The 16293-nt window shown below is 39.0% G+C and overlaps 1 protein-coding gene across 5 annotated transcripts in view; it reads left to right on the top strand.

The window, feature by feature from the left end:
- ITGB8 (integrin subunit beta 8) overlaps positions 1–10414 on the top strand; it is a 51374-nt gene extending 40960 nt beyond the window's left edge. For 3 of the 5 annotated variants that reach the window (XM_052800428.1, XM_052800437.1, XM_052800400.1), the window contains exons 12-15: positions 1185–1288; positions 2417–2580; positions 9937–10062; positions 10303–10414. In XM_052800428.1, the coding sequence (XP_052656388.1) occupies positions 1185–1288; positions 2417–2580; positions 9937–10062; positions 10303–10356 (448 nt within the window). In that variant the 3' untranslated portion in view covers positions 10357–10414. Of the gene's footprint in view, positions 1–1184; positions 1289–2416; positions 2581–2673; positions 3266–9936 lie in introns of those variants that run through there. The other 2 variants (XM_052800409.1, XM_052800419.1) reach the window with 2 other exon arrangements.
- Positions 10415–16293: the final 5879 nt, after the last annotated feature.

Genomic DNA, 16293 nt, shown 5'->3' with positions numbered 1-16293 from the left:
TGGAACAAGAGCAGTACCTGCACATTATTACTGCTGTTGGTCAGCAGAGCAGAGCTGGTCTTACCCAGAAAACAACATTCTCCGTTACTCAGTTTTAAACCACGTAGTCTTTGCCATGCTGGTTTTAAAGCATGTCATTTTTCCTTGCCCATGTAAAGGAAGGGACAGTGTGGATGGAGGTCGAAATGAGCAGCCCAAGGAGGAGAGAAGCTAGACCAAGCTCTCAGTGGCACACTGAGTGGTGCTGGCTTAAAGAGTCAGTGAAGTCCTGTCCTTGGGCACAGCTCTTCTATGCCCTCCCATCAGCACATGTAATGTTCTGTGTCCCAGTGTTTCTGAGAGGGTGAGAGATCAGCCTTTCATTGGAAAGGGAATTGTGATCAAACCAGAATTGTTGGGTTTTTGTATTCACTTGAATTATAGCTCGTCTGGTGAATACGCTGGAGAGCCAAGCTGGGCCATGTCTGAAAAGGTGACTGCTAAGATTTCAGTAGATGAAATGCAGTTAGCCTTGCTGGCTTACACTTGTTCAAAGTTGCTATGAAATGCGCCTTTAATAAATTCAGAAGATGGCACAGCTTCGTTAAAAATTCAGTCAGGGGTTTTTCAGGATCACTTGTGATGTCCATCTTCTGCAAGGCTGTACAGTGAAGATGGTAAGACTGACAGCACTGCCTCCCACTGTGCTGCTGACCCTCTGAACTGCCCAGCAGTGGGAACTTATGTGTCTTTGTCTTAACGTAGTATCCAAAAAATTATTAACAAAGCTGTGTTTCCTACACCGATCTCTACCCATCAGTTCCAGCATGTATCCCAATGAGAGTGATAGATAAGGAAAGACTAGGACTGAACTGGAGGCTGATAGCTGAGGAAAGGATGCTGGACCCTTAGCTATACCCCCTGAAAAACTCACATCACAAAATACAGAGCAGGGGCCGGATGAAGGTGGCTCGAAGCCAAAGACATGTTTTACTTTATGGCTTCTGACTAGTTCGTTCTGAGAAGCATCACAGGGATAAAATGCTGAGAGAGGCATCACATTTCAGAAAAAAATAAATAAGTGTCGCAATGTTTTTACTAACGACAGGAAGGCATTACATGCAAGTGATACGTCAGCCTGTTGATACAGTCTCTTTAATGGGAGTACAAGGACATAGGTTTTTAATTACATTTTTATTTTACAGGAATTGTGTTCAGTGCCATCATTCTAACAATGCGTCTCAAGCAAAACTTGACCAGTGCACAACCTCATGCGCTTACCTGATGCATTATATTGGTCAAACTTCAGGTATGTGACATTTTCTAGCTAATTTTAGTAAGAGATGAAAATCTGTTGGGATTAATAATTGAATTCACCACTGTTACAATGTCTTTCAAAAGTGTGTCATATTCTTACAATAATAAAGAAAGCAAGCAGGAAAAAGAGGAAAATCACTTATAGCTTCAGGGAAAGTAAAAGATAAATAATAACAGGAAATGTGATTGGCAAGCATTGCTAAATCAGATTTCCCAGCTCCTTGAGAAGTCACATCTAACAATAATGAATCCTGCCTGAGCAATGCTTAAAGAAATATTTATAAAAATCTGTTATGGCATCTGTATGTTTTATTACTCTGGATTTGCTTACATTATTTGACATTACCAGAAATGAGTAAGAATGAAGTAGAATGCTTACCTCACATTCAGTAATGTTTAAATATTCCTTTGAAGTATAAAAAACTGCACAGTTATGAGGGCTGTGGAAGAATAAAATTTTTTTTAATAGAATCTCATAAAGCTTAATCATTCCATGCTGCAACAAAAATGCAAGTAAAAGGTTACCTTTTGTCACTTCACATTTTTGTATGTCGTCTTATCTTACAGTTGTTCATAAATGAGGAAACTAAGTGTGAATACTTTTCTCATAACTTTAGTATTAATTAAGGAAATCTTACCGTGTGAGAGAGGTCTACCAGTGAGGAGAGCACTGGACAATGATTCAATAAACTACATTTTCTTTCATATTTCACCGATGATCTGCACTGTAATCTTGTGAAGATTAAACTGTCTTGGCCCTGTCCATCTCTAACATTTCATCCTCTCTATTTCAGCTATAAACTCACCAGCTTACAGAGAATTTATGGTGGCCAACACCATGAAGCCTGAGTCTTAGTTCTGTAGATTAAAGGAATAATGGTTTCTCCATTTTTCTACAGCGGATATTAATCGGAATTGCCTTTCTTGATATGCCCTGCTTTAAAAGCTTGCATGTGGCAACTTTTCCCCTTAACTTCCCTTAATCTATTTTCCCTTAACTTTTACCAGGCTTGTGTTACATTTATGCGACATTACTATGCAGTAGTAGATACATCTGTGTTTGAGGGTTGTGCCTATTCCATACGTTAGGCTTTACACTTGTGTTTTCCTTTCGTTGCAGAATGTTTCTCTGGACGAAGCTACTTTAGAGTCTTTTCCATAATCTTTATAGTTACCTTTCTGATTGGGTTGCTTGTTGTCCTTATCATCAGGCAGATAATTCTGCAGGGGAGTAGCAATAAAGTTAAATCTTCAGCTGATTACAGAGTATCTGCAACAAAGAAGGTAATTGATTTCAGAGCCATCATATTGAGTAATCTTTTTCTTGCATATGAAAGTTAGCTAATTGTTGATAAAAATTGTATCTTCTCCTTCAAGGATAAGATGTTTTTGCCTACTGTTTGTACAAGAACAGTAACATACAGACGTGACAAACCAGAGGAAATAAATATCGACATCAGCAAGTTACGATTAAACGAAACTTTCAAGTGTGAATTCTGAAGACAGTGTGTTTTCTGCAAATGTCTATTTCCATCATGCTCGACTTTTTAGAAGTTACCTTTTGTACTCTGTCGGAATCTTGACTGTTGCCGTATGGTTTTGTGTTGTGTGTTTTGTTGAATACTGTAACAAAGTGACATGTAAGCATATTCACGTAATGTGACTATGTTTGAAACTATAGCTGCTGTATTTCTTTTTTTTTTTTTTTGAAAGAGAAATGTGCGTTACTACTGTTCAGGAACATTAGTGTTGATGTAGCACTTTAGCGTATTCTAATTTATTTAGTTATGGCCTAGAATGTAGATATGAACCGGTCTGACAAAGCACTGATCTCACTCTACATGTAGCTAGTACTGATGTGCTCTGTGGGAATGGACAAAAGCTGTGACTGAAATATTAACATTGCTGTATATTATAGCAATAGATGAAACTATTCAAACGCTCTTAAATAGAGTAAATGGTACTTTTATAGTTCTCTCAGTTGACAGATTCCACTGATTTGTCTGCTTTAGCCTCTTCACTTTTCCTCATTACTTACTAAAAATGACTGGATTAAATGAGTGCTTAGTTACTGGTGTGAGTGTATAGTTGTGTGTGTATACACACACACATGCACACACACAGAGGTAAATTATATATATAGTTTTTTATATGTATGATGTCACTTAAAGATAATTTATATCTGATAAAGAGTAATTTTTAGCTTTTTTACTTGTTTCAACATAAAAACTTTTATACAGATTTTAAGGTATTTGGAAACTGAGTGGCTACCGAAAATGAGAGTTCCTCTGTCCAACAGCATAGTCTACATGATGATCACTGCCGGCTGACTTCATCTGTGGAGTCAGCAGCATCAGCTCCACTGCAAGTAGATAAATTACACCAGAGCTGTGTTTGGTTTGCTAGCTACATGTCAGTGTTTTGCCAAATAAGGGCTTTGTTGTTTTTCTATGATGTCAGACATAAGTCTGATTTTACACACGTGTTCTTTTTTCTATGTAAATTAGTTGACAGGATTAGCTTTTGTGAATTCTTACATAACTGCTTCAATTTTTGTGACTCTGTGTTGAGAAATGTCCCCCATGTGATATGAAAAAGAACCTGCAGTTTGGAAGAAGGTGAGGAAAACAGGAGTCTCTTTCTCAAGAGAACACATTAATTGACTTCATGAATGTGGGATCACATTCTGCCTTCAGAAATGGGCAAAACTCTTCTAAACACAGTGGGACCAATATAAGCTTATCTGAGAGCAGAATTTGAGCTACAGGTTCAAGCAGAAGTATTTTCTTACCCCTGAAACCGACTATAGTGGTAGAAGACATGTTATTGTTATATGCTAGTTGGAAGAGTCAGCTAACAGTCTGATTTACTCACTTAATGCTGCCAAAAGCCTACAAAAATCTGATCAACCTCTAATGCACTAAAATCTTGCTGGCAAAAAGAAAAATAAACTCAGAAGACAGTGTATCATTTTAGCAACATTAATGACTGATAATAAATATTGGTCTGTACTTGTCATAGATAAGAGTTACAGAAACAAAGCAGGATCTCTTTATATGGAGTTTTTAGAAATTAGTATATATTCATATTTCCTATTCTGTATTTCTTCTGTAAATTCCCACTGAAATCTGAGGAGTATACATGTGAAAGGAAGGCAGGATGCAGAGCAAATGATTAAGTGTTATGTGAGTGTTTACAGTTTCTTGGGTCATGGATCAAGTGGGATTGAGAAAAATAATATAGAGACAATGGGCCTTCCATTAAATTGTCATAGAAGCTTTAGATGTTAGTGATTGTTTTTAAAAAAAAAGTAAACTGGACTATTAAATGTTTCTAAAGCAGTCTTCAAAGTAGTCCCTGAGCTTTCTACCATCCAGGTAAAAGTGTCTCATTTAAAGAAAAGGGGATTTCCTTACACTGACCCTGATTTTAGTGATAGCTTAATTGTAATATCTTGATAATAGATTAATTCTGTAATCTATCAAGTACACCTTAAACTTTCATTTTCTTTGAAAACCTGTAGAACGGTTTTCCTCCTGTGTAAATTAACAGATTCCAAACAATTGGTTTCAGTGGGATAAAGAGGAAAGATTGATAAAAGTTTACCTGCTATTGCCCTTATCACAATTCATTAGTATTTTTAAGTGAGTAGGAAACAAAGTCTCTGGTTATCTGTTTCACTTAACAAAACAAACAAACAAACAAATTAAAGCTCAGCAGAGAATATCTGAGTATATAACAAAAGATGATTATGTTCTCTAAACAGCGCGATAGATTTTTTTTAACAAAAAAGATTCCTCAGAATGTATTTCCCATAATGGCCTTTAAAGCATTTACTGAAGTGGTAGCTAATGTTTTTTCTTTAGAAATTACTTTTCACTGTTAGAGGAACTTAAATTATGTGGGTGGGGGACAATGGAGCTGGGTTCTTTGTGGAAGAAAGATCTGAGCTGTAACACCCATCTTCCAGACCCATCACACTGCTACTACTTTTCTTCTGTAGTACTTAGTTGGCATTGCAGTGCTGCCTGTGAAGGGGCACGGCCAGTATTTCCTTATCAGACACCTGCCTGAATGTTTAGTATGCTCTGGTCAAATAGAGCAGGCTCACAGGACAAATTGCACTGTAAGCTATTTGCTGTCCTGAGGTTAAAAAGAAGTATGTTAAAAAAAAAGAAAGTTTTTTAAGAAAAAAAAAAACACTAAGAAAAAAAAGCTTTTCTTGCATCTCCCTCATGGCTTTGCTGTATTGTGGAGGAGGCTAGTGAAAAAGAATAAGCTGCTGCTAATGTGACAGGTCAAGGCTTTTAGAAGGCCCATGGGGAGCTTATACAGAGCAGGATCCTTGGGAGGAGGCTTTGTTTCTAGGGATGGAATCTATCCATGAGAAACTCTGGCTTTGCTTGGTACTTGTTTCCCTCTGCCTTTGACCATGTTTTTCAGAAGAGCTGCTGCAGGAGATGAATAGCCCAACAAAAGCCTCACTATTTAGGGAGTTGTGTTCCCTCAGCACATGACCTTAAATGAGAAAGCAGCCTGTAATTCACAAGGAATTTCCTCAGCGATTGCAGAAGGACTCTGCTTCCTATAGTGCTTAATATGGGAGATATTACAGACGAATTAGTTCATATTAGTTTTCAATGTATTGTGCGTCAAAGATGCTCATAAAAATAGGGAAAAAAATACCTAGCCTCAGAATAGAACGTTCCAAACTTCTTAAATAAAGCTTCTTATACCAGGCTTCTTCAAAAAATGAAAAAAAAGTCAAATAATTTGACTGCATGCCTATACCCCAAAATATACTGGCAGATCATCATTGGTTTGGGGAGTTGTTTCTAGATTTGCTCCCACAAACAGAGCATGTGCATGACTTTTCACAGCAGATTTGTTAATGTTAAAGTCCATATGGATAATTTTCAAATTCTAATCCCACTTTTTTTACCTTTAACTGATTATTTGTCTAACATTTCACAAATGACGTGTTTATGCAATTAAAAAGCATGCATTTTACTTCAGATTTTTTTTTAAAGACTCTAAAATGAAGAAATACTATGAATTGGTTATTTCTAAGCATCCTGAGTACCTTAATAACATTGCTACAGAAGTGTGTGGGAAAATAGCTGTTTCATCCAAAAAACGTGCACATGGAATGCGAGGAATTTTCATTGTGCCCAGCTGAAATTCCCTTATGTTCACAAGGAATGTTGAAAGTGAACCTTAAAAAGGAAGGACATCTGTATAGGCATAGTTTACATTTTATCCATTATTTTCAACTGGATTTATTTTTTCTCTCTATGGTGTCATGAAAACCTGCTATGTAAAGTATTCTTCAGACTGCAATGGAAAAAATTATTTGCCCAGTCTGATCATATATTTGTTTCCTGCTTAGTGTGCATACCTAAATGTACATGTGTTGCAAACCGTGGGAGCGAACGTGTGAAGCAGCTTCAAGCAACCCTTAGTCCTAAAGTAGCCATAAGGCCTAGCAATGCCCAAGGCAGAGAGATGCTGCTTGTGCATTGAAGAGGGACGGCATCCTCAGCAGGCGCAATGCGTCCTACAGCTCCCCACAGCATCCCTACAGAGATGGTGCTCTGAGACCACACTTCTCCATTTGTCAAGGCAGGAAGCCTCTTCAAAGTAGGTTGGCTTGGCAGCGGTGGTACGGTTTGTGTCCTAGGCACTTGGCCACATGTTGGAACTGCATCACATGCAGTCTGCAACCCTCAGCGCTGCAGGCTTTTTGCATCTTTACTCGTCAAAAAAATGCTTGCATGTAACCTAGCAAGGGACCGCCTTTGCCAGTATGTACTGTAAACCTGGATGCTGCAGACCTCCATTAAAGCTTCCGGGAAGCCTTTGGGCATCTGCCCATTGACTTCCCACTAGCCCCAGGATCTCTCCCGGCCAGCCTTAAGGAATGTAAGGTGTAGCTGGGAAAGGGCACTTCTCATAGAGGCATTCCTGCTGAGCCGGTGCTGGGTGACGCTTACTCTGCTCTGGCTACGATTGAAGCATAGTGCCAGTGTTCTGTCTGAGAGGGGAAAGATTTATTTGCTAAGCAGAAATGGAGCAGTAGTTAAGAAGAACACTACTTTTTAATGATGACCTTGACACTGCTCTGATGCACAGACATTTCATGGATCTTAAAGAGAATTGAAATTCATGGAAAGGGAAAAAAGGTTAAAATTAGCCAGCGTGAATGCATTTCTATAGCGAGCCAAATCAGTGCGGTTTCACTGAGTGCAAGCCAGCTCAGAATGGCTGGCCTTTCTGAGGGGGGGGAGATAAAAAGAAAAAACTTAAAATTAATAGATTCTTAAACTTTAGAAATGCTGCTCTGGATTGCATGTTCTCTTTGTTTCCTTTTCTGCACACACTCAAGAGAAAGGTACCTACTCACTAAAAAAAAATAAGATTGAAATGTCTGGCATTTGTTAAAATAATGGCTTCTACTCAAATCCTAACATTTCATCCTGATACCTACATTGTGTTTGGGCTGTTTCAGTTATATTTTGAAGGGAGATGTCGAAAGATGAAAGATTCTTTTGGGAAGGCATTAGTGTGGGATGAATTCACTGTGCTAACATCTTCACTTTTACCTACTACTGCTTCAAAAAACAGAGCTACTTTAAAGTGTCTTATTTAGCAATGGTGTGACAGCTATTAATAGTACTACAGTTTTTAACTTTCTATTTAACATATGCTACCTTTTGTAAAAAAAGTATATACAGATAAATAATGTTTCTCTAGATTATATGTATAGAGAATGTTAGTAAGGGAAGAGGTTTTACATAAATTTATAACTTCTTACTGTTCTTTTTACATTTTAAATGATACTTCTAAATCACTACTTTTGTTTGGAAATATACTGAATATTTTATTATTTAAAATAGTATACTTTTATAGCTGTTTATTAATTTCAGTTGACTACTAACTTCTATTTTGATATTTATTAATGAGTTGACACTGTAGTATATTGAGATGTTTATTTTTCTATCAGAGCTGTAACAACTATGACATAGCATTATTTTAATGCAACATCATTGTACTTGCTCTCTAAAAAATAAAATCAATATTTAATCCATATGGATTTTTCATATTTTTAATGTTTAATATGTCTGTGATAAGGAAGAAATGCTCACCCCCTTTTAAAAATATAAAGCACTTTCATTAAGGTGCACAAATGTCTGCAAAGGGAACGTATGATTACAGTTGGTTTTAAATGGAATAATACTGTGTCGGGAGAGATAAAATACAAATACCATGTTTATCAGATGTAGGCAAACAGATGAATGCACGTTCAGGATGAACTTTGAGAAGGTGGGAAGGAACACGATAGCAGTTAGCAGTTTGGAGGTGCAGCTGATTTGTCTTGCGCAACCTAACTGAAACATGAATGCACCAGGAGATGTTAGCACTTTGCAGGGGACAAGAAGATACTTCTTGTAGAAATACAATCTATAGATTGATAGGTGGTTACAATAGCCTTTCTTCTGCTCTGCTTTGTTGGGTGGTAGAGGAGCTGGTTTTCTGGGAATGGGTAAATCTGCAAATGCCTCGTCTATGCCACTCACTGCAGGCTTAGGTTGCTTTCTGAGTACTGGTGAAAATGCATCACCACATTGGGAAGGTGACACAGGTTCTGTTCTCGAGCAGAATCAATAATAGCATTTGCTTTGCACAATGCCATGAAATTTCTCCTGAAAAGGACTTCAGACATGCTGTGTGTAAGGACATTCAAAATATGTGCTGTAAGACCACGATGCCTCAGGAAGAGGCAGCTGTGGCACTAAGACACCTAACAGACGTCACTGGTAAAACTAGCTGTTCATGCTCCTAACACGATCCAGTTTTTGCTCTGGGGATGAGAGAGCTAGAACAAAGTGACAACTGATACATGCTCAGTCATCACATCAGTTACTGTCCAGGACTTAACAATACAATAGAAAAACCTGGGAAAAGGTGTACAGCAAAACTAGAAAAACAAATAACTAAACATCACAAGGACAATCTGTTCATTTTTGTTGCTGCTTCTATCAAAGCAAGGAACATAATCCCAATATATGCCTGATGAGATTGAGACTGAGAAATTTCTTTTCACAGAGGCAGGAGTCTTCAGCCTTCACTGACACACACAGCAAGCACATGCAACCAGTCCTACCAACCGAGAAACACACATTTTCCTTGAAAGCTCTTTATTGAGGGACATTAATGTTGTCACCAACTCAGAGTAAACATAAACCTAGATCTGGATTTCAGACATATAATTTAAGCATATAACTTGAGCTACAGACATAGGGCTTCATTTTGCCATGTGATAGTAATCTTGAAACTAAGGTTGCTGTTACACTTAAGTCTCCTATAGATAATGATCCTGGCACCAAGCTGTGCTGCATACCCTGTATGTTGTGGGATGATGGTAAGTGATCTATATGAAGTCTTTCTTCCTATGTTCTGAAATCCAGCAATTAAATCATGTCTATATACCTTAAAATGTCCAGATAATGACAGATAGGGGTTTTGACACTAGTGGCATTGTATTTAGCCTATTTTTATTCACACCCATGAAGTTGTCAGTGAGGGCACAATAGTGCCCTAATTTGGCTCTAATGTAACGCAACTGCTATTTTGTTGCAGATACCATTGACAAGAAAAAGGCTTGCTGCTCAGTCTCTCCAAAGAGGAAAGAAACCTAAGTTACAGCCTCTAAAGCCGGAGGAGGAAAGAGATCCTGATTTCAGCCACTTTTTTGACACCAGTCATGTAGGTGCACGCTATTACAGAATTTCTCTCCCTGCATGATTCCCCTTGTGGTAGGTGCAGAATTTGATCCAATAAACAGAGAGGATGGCATTAGGGACAGTTAGTTTGAGTGAAGATCTGCATATGCATGATGACAACCAAAAGGCAACGATTACAATTAAGCATAAAGACTTTGTTAACAGACTGATTTTAACTGTTATGGAGTTAATCTGAAAAGTGGGTGGTTTCTTCCGCTTTCAGGTCTACAACAAAGACGAGAACTTTGGAAATACATTCCTGCTACCCTGGGTTTAAAACCAAAGAATTTAAACATATTGTATGAATTAAATAAAAATATCTAGTTTTACAGAAACCCGAATGGTCTGAAGCTGTGTTTAGAGCACAGGTACTGTCAGTGTGGTGCAGGGGCTTCTAGCTGCTCATCTTCTGCTTGGGAGTCTTGGGGTGGTCCAAGTTGGGTTGGACTGTACAGAATTCATGTTACCTAGACATAGGCTGCCAGCCTGATCTATTAGCACTAAAGAGGCCCCAACATTATCATCCCCTGGCCCCTCATCCCAGGGAAACTGTGGTGGGTTGCAGAACACAGTGTCTTCGTTTTTGCAAATGATGCTATCATCTACTCAGCCCAGAGCATAATATGGCCTCTGATTATTTTCTTGGCCTTCAACTGCATGATTCATGAAGGACAGTTACTGTTTAATAAAGATGATGTGTATGCAAGCTGATAAAACTAAATGATTAACCACAAAAGCATAATATTGCCAAGTTATGTCACATACACTTATTGAAATCCGTGCTTGTGATGTATTTCTTTCAGCTTCGCAGCTTGCCAAGTCCCCCTTTTGGGGCCCTAAGTCTCATCCTAAGCCTCTTGGTTCTGCCTCAGCAATGTGGAGAGCTCAGGACCTATTCCCACGTGGGGTTCCTCTGCTCTCAAAGCTGCTCACAGGAGCAGCCTCTCCCACAAACACCCTTCTGACTCTTTAGCCTTTGACCGTAGCCTTAACACATCCATTCTGAAAGCATCACCGAGGCTGTAAGATACGTGGCTTAACTGCAGAGGAGACAGGGGACATGTCAGTGGATGGGTTTTCCACAGAATTTTTAGACACACCTTCACTTTGCTCTGGACAAAGCAGGAATTTCAAAGACTTCTACAACTTAAACATGGTGATCTCTAGATTATCCTTGTCTTCAGAAGTGTTTAAGGTTGGCTTCTGTCCTTGAATCATTCTGCAGCTGCACCCAGGCTCCTGAGCAGAAAAAAAAGCCAGCTAAAATAAATACTTCCCATCTTTCTCACCTTTTTGTGCATCTCTCCATATCTAAATTGGGCTATCAGAGAAAATTTTCCTCACTGTGCCTTCTTTGAAAATTGCAGACACTGAATCAGAGGGCTTCGTCAGGGAACAGCTGATAAGGAAAGCTTTTTTTATTTTGGGGCAGACAAGAACAAGTTAAAGTCTGTAGTGCAAAGCTAAACAGAGCATCTCTGAACCTGGTCAGATGCACTCACATTGATCTGCTCCTTTCCAATGTTAAGAAGTCAGGGCTATTTCTTCGTGTACTAGCCAGTCGTCAGATATCCACAGGCATTCTCCTGCTGTAAGCTTTAAATCTGATACCCTCAGAGCTTCTGCAAGGTGTATGCCGCATGCAAAACACAGAGACACATTTCCCCTCCAGTACTGCCATTCTGGTGGCAATTTTTATAATTTGTAAATATTTCTTTGTGTATATCTTTGTGTGTGTGTGTCTGCATATTCCATTCAAATTAACTTTTCCTCAGCATCAAGATGTCCATCTCTGATTGCTAAATAGCCTGTCAGACCAAATTATATAAACACATGTACGATATGTACAGATACAGTCTCATGTACCTTTTTTGTATATGTTTAAGATGGGATTCCTCCCCTAATTTCTCATGCATAGCAGGATCTTTCTTTAAAAATTCTGATATATATACCAGTTTCTGTTAATGGCTAGGCTGCTATCATGTTGAAACCATGACTTGAAGGGTTCCCCAGTATTCATCTTGAGTTTCTGCACTTTTATTTTTTTTGGCTGCTGCCTGGCACACAAAAACCTAAAGCATGGAAGACAGACACAGCACCTTACACAGGGATTCTTGGTTCACAAAGAGGATCTAATCAAGATGTTAAAAATAATGAGTATTTATTTAGCCAATTTATTCCCCATGCCTTTGAAAGTGAGGTCTTGCTTTTTAAAAAGGAAAGAATCATAAGGTCAAAGGAAAGAAAAGATAATGTGTCAGATCATTTTGCAAACCAAAAAAAGTGGCATTCTCAGAAGGAAGATTTATTGTCATATGACAGACTGAGAGTGTTTCAAAGAAAAAATAAAAAACAAACCCAAAGAAAGCTTTGGTTTCAACAGTTTTCTGTGAAATTGCTGGGTCCTTGGGGTTCATCTGAAGGCTATGTTAGGAGTGAACATGCTGAGCATCTTTGAATATCAAGTCCATAAGGTCCCCTTTAAGATCAGATATATAACAGATTAGGAATGTTATTGTAACGTGTGTTATATTCCTTCTTCAAAAAAAATGGTATCTTACAGAACCTGTTTGGCAAGCCAAAACATAAGAAGCTTTATTTATTGTCTTAGCTGATGTTCTTTCTTGGATCACAAAGAATTTATGCTAGCAACTATTGTGGAGTATTCTTACATTTTCTATTTATCCCCTTTTCACTCACTGAAAAAATAGTTTGGATTTGAACTACCTGAAAATAATGCAATGTATAATTCACTGTAAATTCCACTACTACCCAGGAATTTTGCTTGTCTAGTTAGCTGGCTTTTTGTCAAGTGTGTTAATGTACTCAGTTATTTGAGGGGGGGTGGGGAAAGGAAAATTTAACAAATGACTGTCAACATCACTTGAAATGTCTTGAAGGAAACTGTGTTACTGAGTTTAATTGCTATTATTTAAGCTATTTGATACAGTTGGTGACCTAGTTCCTATGGAATTCAAGTGCTTTTACCTTGGCAAATTTTACTCCCCACTTGGTCAGTGCCCAGTTACTACTGCTTCCCTAGGCCAATGCAGGTGCATGCCAACAAAGTGAAGTCTGCAATGTCCTTTAAACCAGTGAGATAAGGGAATTTTTATTCTTGAGCAAGCTTTGGCAAAGAAGACAGTATTATAATTTTGCTATGATGAAAACACCTGGGTTATTGATGTTTCATTGGATATAAAATTTATAATCAATTTATACACAGCTAATCCTGAAGTCACCAGTATAGCATACCTGAAACCTTGCTAACTCTAAGGATTATTGTATGAGGGACTTGCTTGAAGAATCTTTTTTCTTTAAATTAGAATCTTTTTGAGATGTCCCTTGGAATGATATTTTTCAGATACTTCATTTCCCCAGGGTGCCTCCCTACAAGACATTAAAATAGGATTTCATTTACCGTATTCACAAGGAAGGTAAGCCGCACTGTGCCTTCCTTACCTTAGGGATACAGAAGTGATGACTGCTCTCACAGCACCAGAACCATGTTCTGACAAGAGGACTTAACTTTTTGTATGAGTCCCCCATGAGAGCAGCCAGATTTTTTCAGACCTAGAGTCCATCTAGCCCAGTGTAGCCGTCTCCAACAGTGGAGACAAACTCCCATGGGAAGTGTAAGCACACTCCAAGTGTGTATTACTTCCCTGAGCTTCCCCCAGCCTCCAATCATTTTTCATCTTAGGGAATTTCCTACATCTGATTAGTTTGTTTAATCAGTAACCCTCACTTTCAGGTATGTGCCATTGAACTCACCTTAAAAAAAAAAAAAAATCCACCAAGTTTGGAACTGCTTCCTTTTGTTTTGAACATAGCACTTTGCTTGGTGGCCCATAGCTCCTTCATTCAAACAGAGCAGACGCTGAGCCCCAGCCACTCTTTTCTGTAGAACTGTTCACATCTCCCCAAGTCACCTTTCCCAGACTGCATAATCAAAGCATACATGGTCATTCTTTATACTGAAGCTTTTCCTTATCTTTGATCATCTTTGCTGCCCTTTTCTGATCCTCTCCTATCACTGGCATCCTCCTTTCCTCCCTTAAGGATGAGGGAGCAGAGCTTTTTCAAGATTCAAAATGTAGATGAACCACCTATTTACATAGGGACACACTGATATGAATCTTTTCTTATTCCTTTTATAATAATTCCTAACATTTGTATGACTTCATTTGATACAGAATTTTCATATCTTTCTCCTTAACAGAGGTCTTATACTGAATTACTGTCCTACCATGTTTAGCTCTGAAACCACTGAATGAAGGAAAGCTGCTCACTCACAGCTATCTTGAATGCAAATGCTAGCAGTTTGGTTCCCCTTTGGTTCAGGCAGATTCTCTCTCTCTTCTTCATAGCTTCTGCTTAGTCTGTAAGTAGCCCCGTTCCTAGTGAAGCAGAAATCTCCCTCCAGATACCACCCTCCTAGAATTACAGCTCTGCCTTTCTGCTTCTCTCTCCAGTCCTGCACAGAGTACAGTGAATGTTTCAGAGAAAGTTCCCACTAAAGTCCTGGTCTCCAGCTTTTTTTCAGAGCAAAAAATTTTTGCCACCAGAATTTCCTATCTTCCCTCTTCTTTATGTGGTTGATGCTCACCTGAATACTACCAACTGCAACCCACTGCCTCTGAAGTTTACCAGCTTTGCACTAAGTAAGCAAATTGTATGTTTGTCTATATGTCTGAACCCCCATACATCTGTTTGCTGGATGAGAGCATCTTCCCCCTCTTCCCTTCCTGCTGGACATCCTAATTCCAGAAGGGCACTCACATTAAGAGAGGGCATAGATATATATAAACCAGCTAAGAGAAACCTGTCACTGTAGTCATATTTCCTTTCACTTGTCAGTATGACATTCCTGGATATCTCCTCTGTCAGCCTAGGTCTCAGCAGAAGTAAATTGCTTTTTTGAAGACTAAACTGCTCAGCAACCTCAATGTGTCCTCAGCGGTCACCTCCATTAGCACACTTTTCTCTGGGTCAGCCATCCTGCCCTGATATCCATACACACCTATGCTGGCTTCCCCACAGGGGAAGCACTCATGTAAGTCTCCCTCTCTCCCTGCAGGAAAAGTATTTCTAGTGTTCTTCCTTCCTTTCACCTTTCTGAATAGGTGTAAGAGCAATTCCTAAAGCAGTCTCTTTTGCCAGCTGCTCCTTCTCCTATTAACCTCCCACAAAAGCCAGAGAACCTCCAACCTCTTCTGCTCCTATCTCTCCACAAGAGCGAAAAATCTTGTCCAGCCACTTACTTGGCTGTAAGTGAGTAGGAGTGACTGCTACTCACTCCGTGCTAGAGCTGGCCTTAACAGAGGAAGGCATCCTCACCATGCCTCTGGCTTTATAGCTGTGGCTGGCTGGCCTCCTCCCACTCACCTCCCTCCAAACTCTTCCCAGACTGGGTTGCTGTCCTTGAATGCCCTTGGTTGGCTACTTGATTGCCTAATTAGCACCTCAGCTCCATACAGAGGGTTCTTGAAAAGGGAAAATTTCTTAAATGTGATATTGAATTAGTCCTACAACCTGCAGAGTTGTAAGAGGGATGTGGAAACAAATTTTATTTAAGGAGATTATAAGATTTACAACTGAAAGGGTTGCAATACTTTTAATTTTCCTGTAACAGAACTAAGTTCTTTAGCTCCTAGCTCAGCCTATTACTTCTTTTTAGCTTTTCTACCTACCAGCCAGTCCACAACTTCCCACAATGGGGAAGGTACCTATAACATCACAACTACCCAACAAATCTGCTATCTCCTGGCTAAATTTCTCTGTCCATTCCCCATGCTTCATAGCACAGCTCCTTCAGTGCCTAAGCCTGGTTTCCTGTGCATTAATTCTGCATCCTTTGGGATCTATCCCTTCCCATCTTCAGAACTTCTGCAAAAATATTTGAGGGGAGAACCAAAAAAACCAACTTTAATCTGTGGTTGGGTAACTTAGATTCAAACTTGGTAGATCTTAGAGAAAGGGTCTAGAAATCTAAGGACATTTGGCGGCCAGAGTTAAGGGATTATGCCTAAGTCACATAGAAGATGGAGCTTTCATATATGGGCCCTAAACTGTCCTACTGTAAATGATATCATCTGATAACCAGGTCATTTGGTAAGTGAGGCTCCCTGAATTATAAACTGAATTTTTAATTAGACGTAACTATGGCAATGGGAAGGATTGTTTCTAAGACAAAAATTAAAATGAGACAGAA

The sequence above is a fragment of the Harpia harpyja genome, chromosome 1, assembly GCF_026419915.1.
Source record: "Harpia harpyja isolate bHarHar1 chromosome 1, bHarHar1 primary haplotype, whole genome shotgun sequence".
NCBI lineage: Eukaryota > Metazoa > Chordata > Aves > Accipitriformes > Accipitridae > Harpia > Harpia harpyja.
Note: the sequence above shows the minus strand (reverse complement) of the source record. Positions and strands in the feature narration are given on the sequence as shown.